Here is a 24,836-nt window from a genome sequence, read left to right as displayed (position 1 = left end):
GGGGGAAAACCACTGAGATGCGTTGTAGGCTGCTCAGTTCGGCAGAATCTGAAGGGAAACCGCTGATGTTAGACTGGGAGTAATTTCTTTGAGGGATTGAGGGAAGTGTTGATTCCCATGGCCTGGGGGCTTGCTGGAAGATGCCTTTCAAAGGAAATTGCCTGGGGCCACAAATTGTTGCTGGACGTCTAAGTAGGGGCTCTTTCGTCAGAGGAACTAGGGATGTTAGTGCTTTGGAAAAAGACCAGGGTAACCGGTTACCCACTGCAGAGATGTCCCTGGGCACACTGTTGATAGGGGCACCCTAGGGGCATCCCACTCCTGGGGATCCCCAGTTGCCAAAGGAAGGAGGGCGGGGCCGAGAAGCTCTCGGGCTAGTGGGCACGCCCTAGCCCAGGCCTGCAGTGGCAGCTCCCGCCAGCTGGCCCCAGGCCCTGCCCGACTCCCCTCCCTCCACCTCAAGTCTAGGAGGGGTGGGCGCCGGGTCCCACTGCTGAGCCAGCTCGCTCCCTCTGCTCCACGCCCGAGCCGGGCTGGTGGAGCTCCCGGGGGAGAGGGTGGAAGGCACCACGACGGCGCGGAGGGGGTGCGGCAGGCGGGGGGAGTGGGGAATGCGGCAGCCGGTCCCCCCCGCGACCAGCCCAGCCCCCCGTCACCCCCCCTCCACCTCCAACCGAATGGTTTGCTCCGAGCGCCCTATTTAATCCCCGCGACTGCAGCAGCGCCGGCTCCCTCCCGGTCCCCGCCTCGGCCCCGGGCTCCGAAGCGGCTCGGGGGCGCCCTTTCGGTCGGTGGCGTCGTCTACCCCCCTCCCCAGCTCCAGCCCCCAGGGACCCAGGCTCGCCAGCGCCCTGCCAGGGAGCCGGCCGGGAAGCGCGATGGGGGCCCCTTCCGCCCTGCCCCTGCTCCTGCTTTTCGCCTGCTGCTGGGCGCCCGGCGGGGCCAACCTCTCCCAGGACGGTGAGTGAGGGAGGGGGCGGCGCCAGGGGAGGTGGGGAGGGGCCGGGGCGGGGGCTCCGACCGGCGGAGGGGGCGGAGGGAGCCCGTTGGCTTTGTTTGGAAGCGGGGGTTCGAGTCGCCAGCCGCTCCTGATACCCTGTGTCTGTCTCCGAGCATCCGTGTCTCTGTGGATCGTGGGGTGTGCCGCGTATGCCCCCTCCTTGTACACCGTCGAGTGTGTCTGCGTGTGAAGTCGCAGATTTGGGTCTGTTACAAGCCGCCCGGGGTCTGGTTGTGTTGCTGTCCGTGTGCGTCTGGGTGTGCGCGTCTGTGTTGGTGTCTGGCTGCGTTTCTGTGTCAGTATCTGTGTGTATGTCTGTGTCAGTGTGTGTTGGGGGCGGAGTGAGATTTGTCGCTGTTTCAGTCAGGGCGTGTGTCGGCTGTTTGTGTATGTATGTCTGGAGGGGTTGGGTAGCCAGTGCGGTCCCCTGAACTGCTGTATGCAAACATTCCTGCTCCCCCGACCGTCCCCCCACCCGCGGCGGAGCTCCGAGTGGGCAGGGAAGGGGGCCTGGGTGAGGCTGTGGAGGGGGGCGTGGGCAAAGAAGTGGGGGGCTTCTCTCCGGAGCAAAACAACAACACTGGGCGGAGAGGGCTCCCGGATGGCAGTGTCCCTAACGGTGGCAGAAGCTGGGAAAAGAAACCCAGACGGGAGCGGAGGAGGGGGAGTAGCGGGAGGGAGACTGGGCAAAAGGAAGACTGAAGATATTTGGGGAGGAGGATGCATGGAAAACCCAAAGCTTTCCTGGGCTGAGAATTGATTTTCCAAATTTGAGGTAAGGTGTCTCGCCTAGCCCCCTCTGCTTCAGTCAGGAACTCAAACCTTCTTGGGTTAGTCATGGTAGAGAGCTGAAGGAAGAGAGTGGGGGGAGAACGGAGGCGGGGCCAGGGGTGAGGGGGCTAGGGACCCCCTCCCGCCCTGGACCGGGCTATGTAGGTCAGCGCTGTGGGGGCACCTCAGCTTTCTTAAAGGTTGCTGACGCTTAATGGGATGGCAGGGGACAGTTTGTAGGGAGACCGGGAAGAGAGGCACAGCTCAGAGCCTCAGGTCCCTGGAGGAGGGAGGGCAGGCGGTGAAGGGACTAAAGGAATGCATCCTCCAGTCTCCGCCGCCCCTGGCAGAGGCGGACTGGGCTGGGGGAGGGGAAGGGGGACCGGGACCTCTGCGGAGCCAAGGGATGTGGGGAGAGTGAGGGGGAGGGTGGTGGCCTATGCCCGGCCAGATGCCAACGAAAAACAGAAAGAACCGCAGGGGAGGAGAAAGGGGAGGCGGCTCCTGGGCGATGGACCCAGTGGCCAGCAGGGATGGGCACAGGGCGGGGCGGGGGTGGAGAAGGGAGGGGTTGAAACTGGGGAGGATGATGTAGAGAATTTCATCTGAAGGAAACAGGCGAAGAGCCAGGGTGCTGGAGGAATACTTGCTCCATCTCGCCTGACCTGCTCCCCAAGTCCTATCTCCATCATGAAGAAGGAGCTTCTGGTGTTATGGGGACACTGGGCAGCTTGCGAGCTGGCTCCTTCTACTCTATCCATTCACACTCCTCAAGGGAGTTGCTACCCAAGTCACCACAGGGCAGAGGCCCCATCTCTCCCCTATGTGGAACCCCCCTTCCCCTGGACAGCTGTACTGATGACCCTACTCACTGAGGAGGTGAAGAGAGTCCTGCGGGAGGGCAGGCTAAGTGCAAGGCAAAGGAGAGGTTGCTGGGTGCGGTGCACATACCCAAATAAGGACTCTCTACTAGGCCTTGACTTTCACCTGAAGCCCCTGGCCTTCCCATTCTGCTAGCTGTGTTTAAGAGAGACAAGCGTGACCCAAACTACCTCTGTTTGGCAATGGGAACTGATGGGGCAGGCTGGAACCTCAACAGAACAAAGTCATCCCAGAAAGCTGTGAGCTCTTCAACTCTAGGATATAAACAAACACTGGAGAAGAGAGTAATCTGTGTACTAGCCAGGTCTTTCTTCACCAACTGCACTCTTCTTTCTTAGTCCTGAATTTGGGGGCTCAGCCCCTACTCAGGCTTAAGATTTAGAGGAAAAGAAATGCTTTATCCTTCTAAATATATATATACCTCTCATAGCAGTGGCTTGATGGAAGAGTGGAAGCCAATAAATTTTGAATGGAGAAAGAATGTCTGGAGGAGGGATTGAGAATTTAGAGATGGGTTAGAAGATCTGTTCCCAAAAAAGAGTCAAATCAAGCATCATTGTCGTTCTAGAGCATCGTCTGTCCTGACAGTGGACATATGTCTGGTTGTAATGTCTCAGGATGCACTGATGCAGAAGAGACATGACCATGTACCATCTTCTATCTAATTCTACTTCCTAGCTTCGGGATCAGAACAGCCCCACTCTGATGTGGGAGGCAGGTCTACAGATTTAATACTCAAGGGTGGCGGTCCTGATGACCATTCTGCCCAGGCTCACACAGAAGGTGTGTCTAGGACCCCTGACTTGGGGTTCCTGAGGGCCCTGGGCAGGGAGCTCAGTGGCAGCACACACAGCTCCCTGGAGTACAGCATACACTTTTTAAGATTTCATCAGACTGAACAGGGATTGAGGCTGGAGAAGGGCAAACAATAGTTATCTGAACCTGACGATTAGTGCTGTGGTTCGAAACTCAGGAATGGTTTAGACATTCTGAGTGAGCCACCTGCCCCTTCCTTCTCACATTTTTTCACTAGTGTTGGCAGAAGTTGGGAGTTCCAGGTTTGGGGGATTACAAGGCCCGTGAACTTAATGTATCCTGTGGTTGTCTCTGGTGAGCTGTTCGACATTCAACACTGTGACCAACGTCCCTTGGTTCTCCTTTTTCAAATTTTTTCCAGCACTCTGTGAGTTGATCTGGTACAGAAACTGACAGGTGGGCAGCTTCCCTTTCCTTCAGATCAAGATACAGCAGTTTAACCTTGGAGTGTACTGCCTCACACATGAACATCTTTCCCTTCCCAATGACCTTCTGTCCACTGCCGTCCATTCTGCAGCCCCCTGGCCAGCTGCCCAGTGTAGAGATCATGCCCAATGTGCTGGAGAAGTCCAGCAGGCATTTGCTCTAGAGCTGCCCACGGATCTGCTTGGCAGACCTACTGCACCCAGTTTCTTTTCCTGGTTGCAGCTGTAGCTGTTCTCGTTCTGTTCTCTTCCCAGTTGCAGCTGGGAATCCTTGGGAAGGAGATGCTCTCCCTTCAGATGTGGCATTTTCTGGCACAGAGAAGCTGGAAGCATCAGAGAGACGCTGGTAGCGTAGAGTTTAGTTAATTCCATACAGAACCAGTCTGTCTGATGTGGGACCCAAGCTGTACATATCAACTGCCTATTCCGGCAGTTACACCAAAGACTCTGTCCTGAGCTCTCCCTGGGGCTCGGCGGCACTGCTGGGCTCAGTAGTTTCTTCTGGCACAGTGGTTTTCTCACTTTTATCTTTAAACATGTGAAGGTTCTTTATCAAATAAATAAAACAGATCAAAGGAAAATTACTCTTTTTGAAACAGAGAAGTAAGACCTGAAACCCTCTCGCCCTTCTTCTTGACTTCCCTATACTTCCCCTAATCCTTAAGGCACAGAGGTTCTGCTACATACAGTTTGAAATCCTCTACCCTAGACTGACAATAAATGAGACAGTTCACTATCCTTAGGTTCTTGTTCTCTCTCTTCCTCTCTCTCCTCTTCCAACTGAGCAAGAAAGGAGGTCCAAATCTAATTTCAACAGTGCCTTGTTGGAGACAGTCACTATTTACTTGAAGAATGACTCATAGTTCTGCAGCCATAAAATTCCACAGATGGCATCTTTTTGGTGTTCTGGTCACTCTGAAACAGCAGACCAGGTCGTTGTACCATTGCTCTGAAAATTCTTACAAGTGATTTTGGTACCCCTTGCCATCGCTGCTTTCTTGGAGTCCAAATAATATATACTGGAATCAAAAGCTTCTTGTCCTTAGGTCACAAAAAATAACCTAAGGAAAAAACCCTCACAGTTATCATCAGAGAAATTATACCCCGGGGGATGAAGCTAGTCACATTCTTTGTTGTTTCCTACTCCAACAGAACCAACTCAACAATCCCTTTTTTGTCATCTATTTCTCAGTAATGGAATTTTACTGAAGAATGGTAATCTAGGCTCCAGGTTTTCCATGAATGCAAGCTGTAGAATGTACCAGTTCCTAACTGACTACTGAATGAAAAAGCCAGGGTATTTGAAAGTTTTGGTAATTATATCTCTCCTTTCATCTTTTATGCTACAAGTTAACACTTCCTGTTTCATCACTGGCTATAGGTCTTTGCACTGGAACATTTTGTTTCCTGGATGAGGTCATGTCCTAGAGACCCATCCATAAACTCTGAGAATAGCAATCCTCATGAGAATGCTTATAAGAGATAAGAGAGAAACAAACCACTAGGAAAAAAAAAAGCCTGGAAAAGCAAGCCATCAGAAAAAGATTCAGGTCCCTAATAACTCAGTCAAATTAAGAGCAAATACTCCATCTAACTGAAAAATAGGGAAGAACCAGTCTGGAGTCAAAGACCTGCCTCTTCCTCTAGAAGCAGCAGTAGAGATGATTTTTTATCAGCTCAGAACCAGCTGATGCTCAGGGATTTTACAACCCAAGTAGAAACCCAATCCAACCCTGTTACAACAAGGAGATCCATCCATTCTAGCACCGAGATAAGAGTCTTGAACACATGAAACAGCTGAGTTTTGTTTTGTTTTTTTTTTTACAAAATATAAGCTCATTAAAGCTATATATTCTTCACTGAAGCAATAAGCACTGAAAGAGAGCTATCTGTCCCTTTACCAAAATTTCCCTAAGTCTAAAGAGAGTGGCCAAATTTCCCAACTAACACAAAGACCTCTCAGTCCTGAGGACAATACCCTTTTTACAAGGCATAATCCATTATGCTTTTCCATGTATGATCAGGATTGGACTGGTCACATCAATTTGGGGTGCCTTAGAGCGTTTGACTGATACATGCCATGCCCTTTGTTTGTTGTTTAGTCTGTAAGTCCTGTCCCACTCTTCTGCGACCCCATGGACTGTAGCCCACCAGGCTCCTCTGTCCATGGGATTTTCCAGGCAAGAATACTGGAGTGGGTTGCCATTTCCTTCTCCGGGTCCCATACCATACCTAACGATAATACACATTTTGGCTTCCTTATGTCTAGTGTCTCTGAGGAGACACAGGCTTTGTGGCACTGTTTCCCACATTTAAAGATACTCTAAATGTCGTTCATAATTGGTTGCAGCAAATCAAAACTCTCTCCACTACCACTGATTCTTATGTAATTTCTATAATTACTGAGGCTTATGTTGACAAACTCAGTCCAGTGGCGGTCCTCACTTTTTTAGCACCATCTCTGGGTTGCATGTGTGGTAGGTTCAAACAAAGTACTTGAAAAGGCCTTTGAGAGCAAATGATGGGTGTGGCGTGATCCTAGCAGAAACCCTGATGTCTGCTCTTTCTCGTTTGATTGTTTGCGAGCTGGCTGCCTTAACCCATGAGGCGGGTTTTACTGTTCTTTGTGGAACAAACTACAGGTGCTTTGAGCTCTCCATGGTGCTAGCCCCTGACGGGGACACTCCAGGCTCTTCTTGCTGCTCTCCGTGGTCCTGCTCCCCATCCAAATTCCTAATCTCTTTATTTTCCACAGTGCAGCCCTCAAAACAGGGATGGGATTTCCCTCCTCCTACCACAAACACACACATGATCTTGGCTATGATTCCTGACTGGCTCTACCAGCAAGAGGGGAACCAGACCAGATCTGGAGAGTCTCCATAACCGCCTAATCACCTGTAGGAAGGGGACAGAAAAAACAAATAATTCTGAGGCGGAAAAGTGTTATTTGCAATGTTCAGGAGATGAGGGCCTACAGTCACCTCAAATGGCCTCAAAAGAACCAGATGTTTTGCCATACATGGACTCATAGATTTAAAACAGAACTACAAACAGTCATGGCTTAGATTGAGACAGCATTGCTCATGTACAGTTACCCCATATACACCATACATGTAGAATGCGAAATGCGTCCTACTCAGTTTATGAGCACACACCTCTTAACACCACTCTGAGCCTGACAACCAACCCAAACTGTCCTGTCATGATACTCATTGTCCCTTTCCCCTTGGCCTTAGCAGTAAACACAAAGACAATATCTAGGTTGGCTCCTCAGAATAGATAATAGAAGAATGCAATATGGGAGAAGCATAGAAAATAAATACCAAATCCATGACTCATGTTCCTCATCATTATAACCATCTCGGATAGACTAAATGGCCTTAATGTAACCATCTTATCCCAGAGTCCAAGTCCTTGGCCATATCTCAGAAGATGCATCTTTAAACTGGACTCTGCTACTCTTTTGGGTGATCTGCCAATAAGCTGATGACGTCAAGTACAGCAAGGAGCCAAGAATGCTCAGCCCCTGCCAGTCTGAGACTAGACAGCCTGTTCCTCCCATCACATCAGAGCTGTACAAGCTTCTCTTCCCCTCAATGATGATTTCCCCTGTCAGTTTTGCATAATAGTTCATATAATAGTTAACACTTATGAATGACCTGTACAGAGTGAAGCTGGAGAGACAGGTTTCCAGAATTAATTTCCAGTACCCCCCTTCCATTTCCTTATTTGAAACAAGGAGAAATTTCATTCCTCAAGGACAGGTAATGGAAGTGATTTATCTCCATGAGTGAGCTTTCAAGAAGACAGAATTAGGGTTATGGTAACAGCTGGAGTATCTCGCATCTACTCATCTCCCTGAGCCCCCTGTTCTCATAAAGAGCAGACATGTTTCTGAAAGGATTCTGATGCAGAGATTCCAGCTTTTTTTCAATATGTGTATCATTCTGTGTGAGCGCTTACCTCTGGGGTTCTTTAACCCTCTCATCTCTCTCCATCTTTCGCCCAGAGGTCTCCAGGAGAATGGTAAGAAAGCTAAATAACATAAAGAACTAAAATGTTATTTTCTCTCAGGACTCATTTTTCCTTACCCCAGCTAGACCTACACTAATTGTGTATTGATTGCTAATTATAAGCACCTTTGGCTCATTTACTTCCAGTTCAGGGTCAAGAAAGGTCAGATGTATCACCTCGCCCTAGGGGAAAAAAAAAAGAAATGAAGGCTGGTATCTCAGCCATTCATCTCTAATTTAACCACTACTTAGCCCTCTCCTTCCTTCACACAGCTACAGATATCAGCAAGGTAGAATGGAAAACTAGTCCTTCCAACACCAGGCTTTACTGGGAATATGCAGATCCTTGCTTCTTGCCTTCATTTGTTCTTCTGGGATCTAGCTCTTTACTTCCAATTTGGATTCTAGAATTCCAGCCAAAGCCTCAGAGTGAAAAAGCTTCAGAAGGTGAACTGGTTTATTGAGTTTCTAACTTAAATACCCAACCCTCCTTGGAAACCCAGCAAGAGTCTAACAAATACCTAGATGACAAGTTACTTGAGACTTAGCCTAGCCTGGGTCAGTCTTTGAAGAGCAAAGTTTTTTCATTATCATAAAATGAGAGGACTGTTTTACCATCTGCTCCTAATCATTTGTCCCTCAGCAAATGTAAACAAACCAGTGAGACAACTGGACTCACTTGTTCTTACTAGTTCTTATTCTAGTTCTTAAGGATGAGATCTTTCCAAACACATATATTTCCTCCACTCATCTCATCCTATAATCTCAAACAAATATAAAAACCACCATCACTAGCCCATGGGCCTCACACATTCTCATTTATCCTCAATTGCTGCTTCATGCCAGCTCTCTTCTGGTTTCCAAGCCCTGGAGTCCAGTGTCAGTGACAGATGGACTAAGCTCAGCCCTGGGGAGAAGAGGATTCTGGCCCTCTCCTGCGGAGTCTGAGCAGGATTCTGAATTCTGCTTTGAGGAGAATCTCTGAGTTTAAACCATATGGTTTGCTGGATGGACGTAAGGGGTTCTGATTAATAACGGGCTTGTGAAAAGGGCTCTGTATCTGGGTCATAAGAAAAGCTGTGTTTATGACAGAAAAAAAGGAAAATAGAGATACAAAGAATGAAAACTAGTCATCGTGTGTGTGTTGAGGGACACATGCTGAAGGGGAAAGAGAGTAACCAGTTTGAAATATATATGCATCGGAATATACATACATCTTGGGGAACAGAATCGAATGTACATCCACATTAAAGATGAGACACTCAATGATAGTTTAAGGAGAGGAGGAGAACTTTGGGATGGCAGAATTAATGGCCATTTCAGGGACTGTGATGTCTGTGGGCTTGGAGGAATGTATCTGTCTCACAAAAGAGCTAAATTCCCAGGAAGGCACAAAATAAGGCTAATTGAATAATGTGCCACTTGCTGCAAAATACATTTTTAGGTGAGATAAGTGAAGGAAAGAGACTAAATCTCAGCTGGGATTGGCAGAAGAGGGGGACCCAGAGCAGTGTGGGTGTGCAGAGCAGAGCAGTTTTCTCTCCATGTGATGCTCCTAATCACTGCCCTGAACCTGTCATCCACACCCTGACTCTGATCACCCAGTGAAGGGAAACAGTAAAAACAAGTCAGTAAAATGAGAGCCGGCAGAGAGCCAGAATGCTCTCTTGCCTGACTTCTAACAAATTAAAACTTTTTCACAGCATTGTTATCCCACCACACCAAGCCATCAGCCTAAACTATCTACAGTGTGACATTAACAGCAAAGGAGAATAAGATACAGCCTGTTGAGAAGGGAACTCATTCATCTGTTCAAACAGGTTTTGCGGCTCTGGACAATTAGGAGCCAGGCTTTGGCACCTGGATGAATATTCCTTAGGGAATCTATTCTTTACTTCTCCCCAATGTTCCTGGGCTTTCCTGCCCATTCCCAGTTCCTATTTTCTCATGGCTAAACATATTTTCCCAGAGAAGGCAATGGCACCCCACTCCAGTACTCTTGCCTGGAAAATCCCATGGATGGAGGAGCCTGGTAGGCTGCAGTCCATGGGGTCGCTAAGAGTCGGACACGACTGAGCGACTTCACTTTCACTTTTCACTTTCATGCATTGGAGAAGGAAATGGCAACCCACTCCAGTGTTCTTGTCTGGAGAATCCCAGGGACGGGGGAGCCTGATGAGCTGCCGTCTATGGGGTCACACAGAGTCGGACACGACTGAAGCAACTTAGCAGCAGCAGCAGCAAACATATTTTCCAACAAGTTAAACTTAATTATGCTTTCATTTACTCCACACTGACTCTGTTATGTTTCCTTTCCTAAGTACTTTCCTAAGATGGGGCGATTTTTCCCCAATTCTATTACAGATGTGTGAGAGCAATTACATACACTTAGAGAAAGGGTATAAAGTGCCTGCACTTGGCTCAAGGGACATCTAAGAGTTCAAAATCTGGCCTCCTGACTCTCTGTTGCGTTAGAACACAGACCCAGGTCATATCTGTCCTGCTTTCTGAGGATGTGAACATGGTGAGAAGGGAATGAGGAGATGGGGGTGAAAGGATGCTTCTAAAATGGTTCAAGGCTGTCAGCAACTGGAGTGATTGCATGCCCGACCTTAGGGGCTTGCTTGAGAAATAAATGGTGAGAGTCAACCCCCTGCACAGAACCTGTGCTCCCAGCAGCTCTTACAAAGCCATCCGCTCTGCTGTGTCTCATCAACCCTACCCAGCCTCTTAGTACAGAACTAGATGCTTGTCTGGAACACACAGCCCAGTCCTGGAAGGCAGGAGCTAAGGCAAAGGAGGGGCTCTTTTGGGATTAGATCCCCTTCCTTTTTTGTCTCCCAACTGCAGTTCTTGCTACAACACCGTGTTGGCTCCAGAGGGGCTTGTTTGTGTTGGGGGCCAGCCCGGGGCTCCCTCCCAGTGCTAATGCACTGAGAACACTGACTCAATAGCAAATCAAAGCAACAGCTGTCCCCACCTCCTTCTCTGCCACCCACTTCCCAGTCTCTGCTCCTCAGAATCTTAACTAAGTCTCTGAGGGCCCCCCCTCAGCCTACTGCAAGCCCACTTCTGCCTCCAGATTTTTTCTGTCACTAGCTCAAGAATAGGATAAGCTCCTCTGCGGCTTTCTCCCTTCTAGTCTCTGTCTCCCACATCACAATCAGGTTAGCATCCACCAGCTCTCCACACAGATGCTAACACTCACACAGCCCACCCTCCTCATCACCCTTTTAATTCCTAAGGGCACGGAAGCGGCTTCAGCCCCATAGCCTCCTCTAAGAATCGGAATCTGCCAGGAAGATGGTGACATTTGTAGGGGGACATTATCCGCACCTTCTGCTTCCTCATTTCACCCCAACTTCTCTAACCTGCCCAGCATTTAGCAGACTGACTTCCCTGGAGGTCCAGAGTCCTAGGGTTCCTCACAGCAATGCAGAGGGAGATGGGAAGCAGGAAGAGTGGATGTCACTGGAAGTAAAGTCACACTAAATGGTAACTTCCAAATTAGCTAGTGCACAGGACTGACAATGAGAACAGAAGACTGGGGTTATAAACCCAGCTACCACTAACTGTCTGTGTGACCACACTTAGAAGTTTCTAAGCCTCTGTGAACCTTGGTTTTTCGTCTTTAAAACAGAAAGTGTGCACTAGACACTACTTGGGATTTTTATCAGCTCTAAAAGAACCAGTACTTTGGCCACCTCATGCAAAGAGTTGACTCATTGGAAAAGACTCTGATGCTGGGAGGGATTGGGGTCAGGAGGAGAAGGGGACGACAGAGGATGAGATGGCTGGATGGCATCACCGACTCAATGGACATGAGTTTGAATGAACTCCGGGAGTTGGTGATGGACAGGGAGGCCTGGCGTGCTGCAATTCATGGGGTCGCAAAGAGTCGGACACGACTGAGCTACTGAACTGAACTGAACTGAAAAGAACCATAGTGAAAGTGAAAGTCACGAAGAATCATAGTGAAAGTGAAAGTCACTCAGTTGTGTCTGACTCTTTGCATCTCCATGGACTGTAAGCTGCCAGGCTCCTCTGTCCGTGGAATTTTCCAGGCAAGAATACTGGAGTGGGTAGCCATTCTCTTCTCTAGGAGGTCTTCCCAACCCTGACATTGAATCTAGGTCCCCCACATTGCAGGTGGATTCTTTACCATCTAAGCCACTAGGGAAACCTAAGAATCATAGACGGGAAAATATTTTGGGAAGAATGAGATGCAAGAAAAGAAGGTGAGGAATTACTGAACTTTGGTAGTGGAGTCAGAAAAGACATCAGTTACATTCTCCTCTGGAAGACTCAAAACTATCTTGGGAATAACCACTTCTGGCCAGTAGGGGTCAGTAGAAAATGACCAGAACATGCAAATTGATTGCAGGGCTTTAGCGAACAGACATAGATACTCATGGCATCTTAAAACGTGGGGTTTTTTTTAAAAAAAAAAAAAACACTTGGATACGGGAAAACATTTGGGATAACTGTTTTTTGTTTGTTTGTTTTTTAGTGAAAAGAGGGTTAACAACACAATATGCTTTTTGTTTTAACCTCAACCTCACGCCCTCTGCAGGCAAGCTAGTCAACTAGCCAACTACCCTAAAGATCCCCTCCTCCTCATTCAGCCTGGAAAAGCTAAGTGCCACACCATTTCAACACCAGGAAACAAAAGCCTTTCATTTCTAATAACTGCTTAGGATGCAGCCAAAAGGTGTCTGCCAGCCTACAATAATAAGCCTGTTTGAGCCCAGAGTCGTCCCTTCCAAAGCTAAGTCTCTTGGATCACCTAACAGAATAAGACCCCTCGTTCTGTAAAGATCCCTTGTTCTCTTGGCTACACTTTACCAAGCTATGGTGGCTAATCAGCATGTTAGAGACTCCTTACAGCGAAGGTGCTCTTCCCCATCCTGTTCACCATCCAGTTTGACTTATATCCTGTACGCCCCCTGCCCCAGGGAGAGTAAAGCCACTCCCAAAGAGTAGTGACTTCTTTGGGCCAAGAGGCTGTTGGGAGCCAGAGAGAAAGTAGATAAACAAGACTCCAGGAGGGAAAGCCAGACAACAATAGAAATAATGGAGGGAGGGAGGGAACACTGAGAAGCTAAGGTCTCAGCAGCCCAGCCAGAGAGAGGGTGGCGGGGGCAGTGAGCCGGAGAGGAGGCCGATCAGGAGGCAGGCAGCTGAAGCGTGACTGAGCTCTGAGGCTCTGAAGTGGATGTGAGCTGGAGCATACCTGAGCTGAGTGAGGAGATCCATTAGGGGATCATGTTGCCTGTGAGGGGACAGGAGCCTGCCCTGAGGAGCCACAGGAAGGGAAGGAAGTACACTTGAAAAAACATACAAGCCATGATGACAAAATAACTCTTACCTCTATGGCCCCAGCTTTCTTTCATCTGACTGCTCTGTAATATTGGGAATAGAAGCGAACTGGGGACTTGGGGAAGACAAAGTTAAAAAGGAATGTAGAGCAGGAAGTGAGAGAGAACATTTTGACACTCATGCCCTCAAAGTCTTCGACTAGAAAATTACACAGTGACTTCTGCAGAAGTAACAGAATTCCTGGCAACCCAAGAGCAAGCATGAGAAATGAAGTTTAGAGTTCTTTGTGATCAGGATGTTATGCTCTAAAGCTACGCAGGTCAAAGTAACTCCCTTCCCAAATCTTGGAGTTATGGATTAAATCGGGCCTCAGATGAGATTGGTCCACTTTCTTCCAAATGCAGAAGCAGACATTCACTATTAAAGAAAAATATGGCTCTGGGCATAAGGAAAGGATGCAGGCACTGAGTTCTAGTTCTGACCTTGTCATGGCCACTCCTTTCAGTGTGACAGAAATACATGTAAGAATCCACTACATAGCTAGGGTCAGGGAAGAATCAAGAGTGAGATCACCTGGCCGGGGAGCCCAGCAATGGGGGTGGGGAAATCCTAAAAGTGGGTCCCTTCAGCATTCTGGGCCACAGCCCCCAGGGTGTTTTTCCCTTGGAGATAACACTCCTCCACCCACCTGCCATGGTAGTCGTGAGGAATAACAAGTAGGCTGCGATGAAGAATATTTTTAACTCTGGAGTTAGAGAAATGCTGAATCATCACCATTACCATCACCATCACCATTAACTCCTACTCAAGGAGCTGGCGTTCTCTATAATCTGGGAAGTGGAGCTCTGGACCCAAGCACTGCAAGGCCAGCAGTGGTTATGCAGGGGAGCTCTGTTCCCTTGTCCCACTGTCCCAAATGTGCGCCTGTGACTTTATATATGGCCCTAAGGCCCATGCAGTGTGGATTCCCAAAACAGACAGGGCAGGGAAAATACATCAACCAAGCAATAAACTTTAAGCACATAAACTTCCCTACTATCATCACTTAAATTGGAAACATAATACATTTTTATTCATTTCAGTTACTCATGTATTTATTCAATAAATATTTATTGAGTACTTAACTATGTGTAAGGCCCTGTACTAAGGGTGAAAGACAGAATCACAGGTGTCAATGTATGCTTTAAAAGGCACATTAGTAAGTCTCCAGTTCCCACCTCTGCTCCTCTTAGTATGAACAGTCATTCAGAAGGAATCAGAGTGAAAGGGCTACTTTGTCCTTTAAAATGCTGGGAGTCCTGAAGATACTGGATCTCATGGGTAAATAGGCCAAGCATTAGGAACAGCCCCAGACAACTGAGAGCAAACCAGAAGGCAATCTTAGTTCATAGCCTAGAGCCAGAGTGCTACGAAAATGTGAAGGGATTCTATTTTAACCAGACACATCTATTGCTTGCTTAACTAAAGAATCATCCCAGCTCCTTGAGGCGAGCCCCCAAAGGTATGGATGAAGATGCACTAAGGAATCCAATTGAAAATATAACTCAGTCAGTATAAATCATACCAACACCACAAGCTCCCACTTCCAACTTGCCACACTGTTAATTTTTATCGTATTGCAGGTGACTGTTGTGAATATTGTTTAGGTGAACAAACCTTGGCTAGCAATGCAGGAAGGAATATTTCCAACTATACCTTCTGCCCCCCACCACACACACAAAGCACATGCTTCTACAATGGGAGGCAGTGTAGTGAAGATGTGCAAAAAAATGTCTGGGCTTTGTGGTCAGAGATATCTAAGTTTAAAGGCTGCCCTATCTCAGTACTTATTGGATCTATCATATGGAAAAGTTACTTAAATTTTCTGAGTCTTAGTTAACTCATCCTTAACATAATGCATACTGCTGCTGCTGCTAAGTCGCTTCAGTCGTGTCCAACTCTGTGCAACCCCATAGATGGCAGCCCACCAGGCTCCCCCATCCCTGGGATTCTCCAGGCAAGAACACTGGAGTGGGTTACCAGTTCCTTCTCCAATTTAGGAAAGTGAAAAGTGAAAGTGAAGTCGATGAGTCTTGTCCGACTCTTAGCGACCCCATGGACTGCGGCCCACCAGACTCCTCCGTCTATGGGAGTTTTCCAGGCAAGAGTGCTGGAGTGGGGTGCCATTGCCTTCTCCAGTAATGCATACTAATATCTATTAAAGGGTTATTCAGGCTTCTCTGGTGGCTCAGGCAGTAAAGAATCTGCCTGCAAAGTGGGAGACCTGGGTTCGATCCCTGGGTCAGGAAGATCCCCTAGAGGAGGAAATGGCAACCCACTCCAGTATTCTTGCTTGGAAAATACCATGGACAGAGGAGCCTGGCAGGCTACAATCCATGGGGTCCCAAAGAGTTGGGCACGACTGAGTGACTAACACATACACACAGGTTATTTTGGAATCATGAAAACAGAGACTTGGCTTGGATCATGACACATAGAAGGTAATCAATAAATAGAGATCCACCCCCCTCTCCCTCATCTTGTAACCTTCTAGAGCTTCAGCCTCTGCAATATCGACCGTCTTCCTTGGTTCATTTCTTCCTAGCCTGTTTGATTTGCTCTTTCCTCTTCACAGGCATATGTTGAACTTAGTTACCCCAACTGAAGATGTTCAACATCTTTGATTCATTTATTAAGGAAATATTTATTAAGCACCTTCTAAGTGCAATATGCTGTAATAGGGCTGGTACCAAATATAGAGATGAATCAGGTATCAACACTACCTGCAGAATTATTATAATTTAGAAGGGAAGCCAAACTTTTAGCTCAAAGTAAAGATTGATGTGTAATTTAAGAAAAGCAGATAAAATGTAACAACAACAACAACAAAATCAGAAATGATTTCCACCTGAGGCAATCAGGGAAACCTTCTTGAAGGAAGTGCCACAAACAAATAGGCTTCTAAGGATGGTTAGAGCTTAGATGTGTGCAGATGGGTGAAGGGCATTATCAACAGAGTGACTGTGGGAAAGTGAACTTTGCTGTAAAGCAAAGGGTTTACAGAAAGAATTCCAAATAGCATCATATGTCTGGGATATGGGCTGAGTGAAGTAAAGAAAAGACAAAGCTGAAAGGCATATTGGCATCAAACCGCAGGATCTTGTAAGCTAGGCTAACAAATCTGGATGTTATGTGCAGACGATGGGAAGTCAGCGAAGGTTTCTAAGCAGGGAAACAACATGACCTATATGACTGGAGCTCTCTCTATCAGTTTTTCTACGTGAGTAACCTGGGCCTCCCCTTTCTAATGGGCTTATGGTCTCAAAGTCTACATTTCCTTCCAGTGACCCTGCCTGAAGAGAACTGTCACTATTTCCACTTCAAAGTGCATGCCACCTTTTCAGAGCACTCTCTTAAGTTCTTTCCAGACTGAACCCATTGAGGGAATTTATGCTGATGTCATAAACGATTGGCAAGATCTAAATCCAAAGAACAAGGCTTTCACAATCCAGGTTATAATTTCTGCCACTTATCCATGTTTCTATGAATAACATTATATAATCACTCATCTGCTCCCAGGAGAGTGGCTATTCAGAATTTATCATTACAGGTGTACAGTTTTATAAAAACAGCAAGAAAACTTTCAGGCATATTAACAGACAATTCTCAAGAGGAGACAGGGGATCATAAGTACTTTGGAGAATTAAAGGGGAAAATATCACCCCTCGCAGGGAAAAAAAAAAGAGCTATTTCTTAATCAGTTTCTTAAAACATAGCAAACCAGACTGAGTTCCTTATAAACCTACAGAGACAATATATCAAGCATATCCCCAACATGCCATTTATTAGAGATTATTTGTTTAGTTATCAGACCCCTCAACTAAACAATTCAGTCTGGTTTGAATGACCAACATCATCGTTTCACTTATTCATCCTATGCAGAAAAAAAAAAAAAAAAATGCCAGCAAAATGCAGGAAGAGGAAAGGGATGAATGTAATGTAAGCAAGGAAAAAAGCAACGGAGGAGAAGGCCGAAAACAGCACACATGAAATAAGGAGCAATAGAATGAAGACTAAATCCATGCTGTTTGGACAGAAGACATGCTCTGCCTGAGTGAGAATGGACATAGCAGAGTGCCAATTGTGACTGAATGAATTACTAGAGGCAATTAAATGTACTGAGGGCCCATGATAGGCTAAGTACTGAAGACACAAAGATGAAAAAGGGAAGGCTCTTGCCCTCTTTACCAACTCAAAGTTTAGATAAGGAGGCTGATAACTAAAGAAAATTGCAATACAGTGGGCTGAAACGTTGTAAGAAAGAGAAGCTGCTGAGAAAGCTTTAAGAGCACCAACCAGCAGGAGACAGAGGACCCTTGAAAGGGGCCCTATTTGTGTGCCTGTAGGTGGGTCACTGAGCCTCTTCTTCAGACCTCTAGAAAGAGACCCTATCTGGCGGCCTCTCTCTCAAGGTTGTTTTGACATGAATTCATGGTTGGAAGTCCACTCTGAAAACTCAAAGCCTTTATGCCAAAGTAAGAGAAGGCTGTTTTCTCCATTGCAAAGGTCTGTTTAGTGCTTACTTTGTATACTGGGTACCAATACTGTGGGGTTGAGCACTGACCCCTCTCTGGCTTTCCTTGTCCCTCCACCATGCCAAGCTTTAGCACAACCAATCTGGGTTCCCACTGAAGGACCCACAAACAGACTACTTGGAAAATACCATGAAACACTCACCAACTTCCAGTTGCTTCCATGCTTGAGGTCCACAGAAGATGGCAGGGTGAGAGCCTGGACCCCAGGGTGAGGCTCTGAGCACCCTCGGCGACCTCATCCTGGCCGCCTTTCTCCCATCCTCATCTTTTCTGCCTCTCCTCGTCAGCACTTTCCTTGTCCCCTCTCCTGTCGACTTCTACCTGCTACAGATACTTTTTTCTCTGTTGTACCCCTCTCCCCATTTGGGCATCAGTGCTTCTCCTTTTCCGGAGTCGAGTCAAGTCTCCAAACTCCTGCAGGATGTCTGAGAAAGACTGAAGAGCAACGGCGTCTCCGAAGCTGTCTTTAGAGCCCTCTCCGGAGGCTAGGACTCCTTCTAACACCCTCTCCCTTCCCCCATCTGTCTCCCTTCTCCCCTCCCCCACGCCCTCCGGGCCCTCACCCTCCTTTCCCTTTGATTCGGCAGATCTCTCCCTCGTTCCCTTTCTTCTCGTGGACCCTAAGCCCATTTCCCACTTCTCTTTTTGGCCTGCCACCCATGCCACCCCGTACCCTCCCCACCCCACCCCCACCCATCTTCCTTGGTCCCACCACCCTCTTCTCGTCCTTTCCTCTCCCAACCCCCACCTCCGCTGGCTCCGGAGCCGGCGCGAGGAGGTGACGATTGGCGAAGTTCTGCCGGGACTCCGGCCCCGGGACAAGGAGCAGCTCCGCACTCTGCTCAGCAGCCGATGACGTCACGGAGTTTTGCGTACGTGATTGGCTACTTCCGACGGGCGATCCTGGAAAGATTCTGCGAATTGATTTCTTTGTCCCTCTGCCTCTCAGGTTGAGTTGGGGGAATAGGCCACGGACACTGTACACTACTTCACAAAAGGGTTTAGGAAGAGAGCCGTGACTCAGGCCTTGGGCGTGTGTTGTGCCAGATGAGGGAGCAGAGTCAGTGATATAAAGTGGTGGGTGGGACTGAGGGCGGAGGAGAACTTGAGAATCTAAACTCTGGATAGAAGGTAACAATCTGGGAAAGCGTGGGGCAACTTGCAGCCCCAACTGTGGTCTCTTGTCTTCAGTGCTGAGGGTTTTACCTTGAAACAGAGCTTGGGCTTTGGAAGCAGGCATTTAATTTCTAGTCTTTGTTCTTCTGTTTGTAGGACCTTGGGCAAGTCACGTCATTCTGTCTCCTCTCTGTGAGGTAGAAATGATAATACCAATATGCTTATTTAACTCGTTTATTTAAAGGATTAAATGGAATTATCTAATTATTAAACCTGCCATTGTTTTAGTAGAGAATATGGTGTAGCAGAAAGAATCCTGGATCAGAAATGAAGAGTCTTTGTTATCTTCCATGTTTCTGTATGACCTTCACCAACTCACTTCTAACCCTTGTGGGCCTCATTGTCCTCTTCTGTGAACTGGAAGAACTGGACCCGACGATCTCTAAGCTCACTGTTGGTTCTAACCTTATATGATTGACTGCTAAAGCTTAGCATCCTCCTTAATTCACCCTTTCAAACAAGGACTTCACTTCCTTTCTCAAGACTCTAATTACTCTCTCCCCTTTGTGAGAAGACCACCTTCTCTTAGGTACCCTGGTGAACGTGCTTTTCATAGGGGCCAGTCCTCTCCCCCATCCCCAGCGATGAAAGTACAGATCTCAAACTATAGCAGCTTACATGTAGGGCTCATCCTTGATGGAGACTCTCTCCCCAGGCTACTGGCAAGAGCAGAATTTGGAGCTGGGAACTCTGGCTCCACTCGACGAGGCCATCAGCTCCACAGTCTGGAGCAGCCCTGACATGCTGGCCAGTCAAGGTGAGAATCCAGGCCCCCTCATCTCAATGTCCCTCAGTTCCCTCAGCCATTCTCAAATCATCTCTCACTCATGTTGCTTCCACCCCGTGTGCTCACTCCCCTCATTACCACACAACTCTTCCTCCTCTCCATCTGACATTTTAGTACTTAGTTCTACACCACCAACTTCTCTGGCACCTACTCTTCCTTCCCTCACTCCAGTACAGAGACCTCTGTTTCCCCTACACCTTTTTCCAAAAATCAAATGATTCTGGGAGGAGTGTATTATGCAGAATAAAGAGGTTCTGGAAGGACACGATTGAGGTAGAATTCTTCAAAAAGAAAGGGACAATGGGATTACTAGTCAAAAATCACTATATGGTGAGCAGTAAATGAAAGACTTTCCAACCCTTCCGTTGAAATATTTAAGGAATATGTCACTTCCACATTTATTCAGCCCACTCAGTCTCTGGCTCGCTAATATCAGAGTTGTAGTTTTAGTTCTCAAGTTAGGCGATTACCTGAGGAGCATTCCAGAGAAAAGAGCACTGCCTTGCGAGTCAGGAGGATTCTAGTCCTAACTGGAACCATCGATCAGCGGCATGATCTGAAGCAATCACTTCACCTACATTGCCTCATTGCCTCCATCTGTAAAATGAGGGGATTGGATACCATGAGCCTTAAGATCCCTGTCCGTCCTAATTTTTATGATTCTAAATGCTAAAACTGCCAGCCAGGCTTTGGGCTCCCTTCTGGAGACAGCCACCCAGAGCTGTTGGTGCTTGGTGTCAACGCTGGCAGGTGCCACTTCACTCCTCAGGGCCCGCTCTGTGCCAGGAGTGCTCATTGAATATTCCTTGAAAATGCAACTCTGGGGACCAAGAAAGGTAGGAGAAAGCAGATAAAGTAGGGATAAGATTGGTGCCATAGGGAGTGTGGGGATTTTTTTTAATTGCTCAATTAGGGAGTGTAGGAAGTATGTTTCTTTGTTTCTGAATCAGAGATGACATTGCTAGTTAAATAACTTAGCAGGATAGAAGAAATTGTGTGGATGTTTCAGAAATCAGAGCTGGAAGGTCAGAGCTATTGGGTCCTAGGAAGTCATTCCTGAAGATGAGGGAATCAATATTGGGAATCAGTCCATGCTGGGGAGCACATGGGACAATATTGGGTGAAGGAAGGAAGTGTCACACAGGCTGAGGGGCTCATAGCTCGAACTGATTGGAAGGTATATTTGGATTCAAAGGCCTCATCCGTATATTATCTTATTATCTTCTTTTGTTTAACTTGACTAAGGAGAGAGGGATTAGAAACCATGTCCCTCCATCATTAAAGGGAAAGCTTTAATCCATTCTTTAAAATAACATCAGGATGGTGAGTTGGGTTTGTATGTTGATTTGGGAAGTGGGTAGCACTGATACCGAGAGGAATATGTTAAGGGAGCTGATGACTAAAGGGAAGTTATTGTTGGAGGAATTGAGAAGTCTGTGTCCAAATGTTCCTGTTTTTTTTTTTTAATCTTTTTTGTTTGTTTATTTTGCAGTTTTATCAGCTACCTCTTGTGTAAATGAATGTGTAACCCAAGGGCCGACTTGGCCTTTTCTTCACCTTTAGTTTGGGGATTATTAGTTACAATTGCTTCTCCTGTTCCTGCTCTCCTATTTAGGTGGTGGCAGGAAGGTAAAAGAGAATGACAGATTTGTATGTGTGTTTTCAAAGGTGAATGGTAGCACTCTATCAGAAAAGACACATGTGGAATGATATGTATAGATTTTGAGTGCCTTTATTCCTCTCCATGTTTGTGGCCCTGTCAGTTCATTCAGCAAATATTCAACAAGTGACTGTTTTTCTGTGCATTCAAAGCAAGAGGAAATAAGGTCTGTCTTCCCCTACCCCCACCCTCACCCCTATTCCTTCCCCCGTGATGTGTTAAAAAGAATACAGAGATGTGGGCCTTGGATGGTCATAATTAGATGAGGTGGACTTTAGCCCAGAAATTGGTGGAGGGGTCAGCACTGTGTCTGGAAACTAACCCTCTTCTACTCCTGCAGACAGTCAGCCCTGGACATCTGATGAGACAGTGGTGGCTGGTGGCACCGTGGTGCTGAAGTGCCAAGTGAAAGACCATGAGGACTCATCCCTACAGTGGTCTAACCCTGCCCAGCAGACTCTCTACTTTGGGGAGAAGAGAGGTAGCGTCCTATGAGTTATCTCCCTCCCATGGGCTAAGGAACGGGGCTGCAGAGCTGAGAGGAGATGTCCCTGCAGTCCAGAGGCTGAGAAACATGAAGGGAAGCTATTTGGGGAATCAACAGGCCATGGGCTCCTCCACTGGTTCCAGAGAAACTTCATTATCGTGGCTCTGACCCAGGTCATGCATGGTCCTATAGGGTCCTGCCCAAACTAAAGGGCACCCCAAAGGAGCCCGGAGAGACAGCTGATGACAGTGTTGCCCCAAGGTAGCCCACACATCCAATCTACTTTTCTGAGTATCTCTGAGGCTACTGAGCCCAAGGGCCTAGGAAAGGGACTGAATATCCTAAAGACTGCTCAAACTCAGGAGCAGTTTTGTTTTGTTTTGTTTTTTCCCCTGCCCCAAACCATGCTAGACCCTTTCTCAGAAAAAAAAAAAAAAAAACTGGCCTGGGATTGGAAGATAAAGATGAAAAGTGCCAGTAAAAGTCTTGCTTCCAATTCTCACGATTTCCCCCAGCCCTTCGAGATAATCGGATTCAGCTGGTTAAGTCTACACCGCATGAGCTCAGCATCAGCATCAGCAACGTGGCCCTGGCCGATGAGGGCGAATACACTTGCTCCATCTTCACTATGCCCGTGAGAACTGCCAAGTCCCTCGTCACCGTGCTCGGTGAGGCTCCCAAACCCCGATGTCTCCACGGCGTGCTTCCTTGCAAACAGATCTCCCTGGGTGGGCCTCTAAAGCAGCCTAGAGCCAAGCAAGTCTCCAGGCATGTTGGGAAAGTTCAGCCTGTATTAATATTGCAATGTAATGAAATGCAAAGTGTGCTGAGTGTAATTCTCATCTTTTCTCCTTTACTTACTGTTTGCTCTGGGACAAATCTTTAACTCCCTTTGAGCCTGAATTTCCTAACTTGTAACAAAAGGATGCTAGTGTCTATTCCACTTACCTCCGAAAACTGTGTGATGTGACACAAACCTGAGAAATATGTTCAGTGTATGATTTTGATTTCCAAGACAAGCACCCTCATTGTCTGCATGCTCTCATCTTGACCCCACGTTTCAATTTCCTTCTTTGCTTCCCTGAGCCTCACACTATGTCTGTGGCCACCCAGTTGTGCTTTAGTGCATTGGGTCATGTATCATCTCAGGTACAGTAAATCTCCCACCACTGTATCTTTTCCCTCTGGGGTGGCCTTTCCTCCTGGTCCTCAGGAAGTAGATCAAAGAGGAAGATTATTTCTCTAGCCTTCTTCCCATCAGGAACCAAAATAGAACCCAGATATCCTAACCCTCTGAGAGTCCATCCCAGCAGGGAGAGCTGAGGGTGCCTCTCCTTCCTATCCTGGCCACCCCCTGTTCGTGGCAGGAATCCCACAGAAGCCTATAATCAGTGGCTACAAGTCATCATTACGGGAAAAGGATAAAACCACCTTAAGCTGTCAGTCTTCTGGGAGCAAACCTGCAGCCCAGCTCACCTGGAGGAAGGGTGACCAAGAGCTCCATGGTAAGTTCCTCCTGCCTTGGGGGCAATAGGAGGAGGTGGTGCTGGGGCAGCAGGGAGGAGAGAGGGAGAGAGGGGTACATGTCTGTCTGTCTGTATGTGTGCACATAAGCCACGGTGTAGAAGAAGAGAAGGGAATGATAGATACTCTGTGTACACTTGTGTTCGAATGTGTGTGTGTGTGTTGGGGCCTCCATCCTCCCAGTGTGTACATATCCATTTCACAACTTCCTAAGTCTGTCTAAGTCAAGATGCACCATCTGTATGTCTATGGTGGGGCCCACACAATCCCTGCATGGTAGGGCCCACTCTGTGTCTATGTGTGTGTGTGCATGTGTCTGTTTCTGCTCTCTAGGGGAATCTACCCGAATACAGGAAGATCCCAATGGCAAAACCTTCACCGTCAGCAGCTCAGTCACCTTCCAGGTCACCCGGGAGGATGATGGCGCAGACATCGTGTGCTCTGTGAACCATGAATCTCTAAAGGGAGCTGACAGATCCACTGCTCAACGCATAGAAGTTTTATGTATGTCATGGGCTTGTGGGTGAAGAGGATCTGGTATAAGATGGGAAGTAGGGAAAAGAAAGGGCTTCCCGGGTGGCGCTGGTGACAAAGAACCCACCTGCCAGTGCAGAAGACTTAAGAGACGTGGGTTCAATCCCTGGGTTGGGAAGATCCCCTGGAGGAGGCAACCCACTCCATGGGGTTTCCATGGACTGAAAAGCCTGGCCGGCTACAGTCCATAGGGTCACACAGAGTCAGACATGACTGGAGTGACTTAGCACATATGCACAGAGAAAAGAAAAGAGTGGGTGACTGTATATGAAGAACCAGGCACAGATAAGTAAATAGGGGGAAAAAATAAGACAAGATGTGCCAGTGGTAGGCCAACAGTCAGCAAACTTTTTCCAGCAATGGTCAACATTTTAGGTTTCGAGGGCCATGTGGCCTCTGTCTCAACTAATTAACTCTGTTGTTGCTGCAGGAAAATAGCCATAGATCATATGTAAATAGTGAACATAGCTGTGTTCCAATAAGACTTTATTTACAGAAAGCAGTAGCTGGAGGGATTTGGCCCAATAGGTAAATTTACCATCTCCTGGGTTAGGCCAGTGTTATGCATCTAAATTGTAAATTATAGCAGTAACTGTAGCAAATCAGGAGTCAGGAGACACAGATTCTCATCTGCCCCTCCACCACTTCCTAGCCGAGTGATGTTAGGGAACTTAACCCATTGAGCTTGGTTCTTTATTTGGTAAATGAGAAGATGGACATGGATCACAAAGGCTTCCTCTTGGTCTAACATACTATGAGTTCAAGAAAAGAGATGGTAGGAAAACCACTCTTTCTGGCATAATTAGTCATAGATTTTTCCCAGTATTCCCCCCATCTGCCCCAGCTCTATGATTTTAGGGATTCTGAC

The 24,836-nt window shown here is 47.4% G+C and overlaps 1 protein-coding gene and 1 long non-coding RNA gene across 3 annotated transcripts in view; one reads left to right on the top strand and one right to left on the bottom strand.

Annotated features, from left to right (window-relative positions):
• Nucleotides 1-18,301, bottom strand: part of LOC139181106 (uncharacterized) — a 78,633-nt gene extending 60,332 nt beyond the window's left edge. The window contains exon 1 of the long non-coding RNA XR_011565218.1: nucleotides 17,943-18,301. This is a non-coding gene — a long non-coding RNA (uncharacterized lncRNA). The remainder of the gene's footprint in view (nucleotides 1-17,942) is intronic.
• CADM3 (cell adhesion molecule 3) overlaps nucleotides 717-24,836 on the top strand; it is a 32,786-nt gene continuing 8,666 nt past the window's right edge. Inside the window, exons 1-6 of one of the 2 annotated variants that reach the window (XM_019988413.2) lie at nucleotides 717-960; nucleotides 19,632-19,733; nucleotides 21,764-21,904; nucleotides 22,426-22,578; nucleotides 23,278-23,415; nucleotides 23,768-23,938. In XM_019988413.2, the coding sequence (XP_019843972.1) occupies nucleotides 879-960; nucleotides 19,632-19,733; nucleotides 21,764-21,904; nucleotides 22,426-22,578; nucleotides 23,278-23,415; nucleotides 23,768-23,938 (787 nt within the window). In that variant the 5' untranslated portion in view covers nucleotides 717-878. The remainder of the gene's footprint in view (nucleotides 961-19,631; nucleotides 19,734-21,763; nucleotides 21,905-22,425; nucleotides 22,579-23,277; nucleotides 23,416-23,767; nucleotides 23,939-24,836) is intronic. The other variant, XM_019988412.2, reaches the window with a different exon arrangement.

Source organism: Bos indicus, chromosome 3, assembly GCF_029378745.1.
Source record: "Bos indicus isolate NIAB-ARS_2022 breed Sahiwal x Tharparkar chromosome 3, NIAB-ARS_B.indTharparkar_mat_pri_1.0, whole genome shotgun sequence".
NCBI lineage: Eukaryota > Metazoa > Chordata > Mammalia > Artiodactyla > Bovidae > Bos > Bos indicus.
This window is presented reverse-complemented; position numbering and strand designations above follow the sequence as displayed.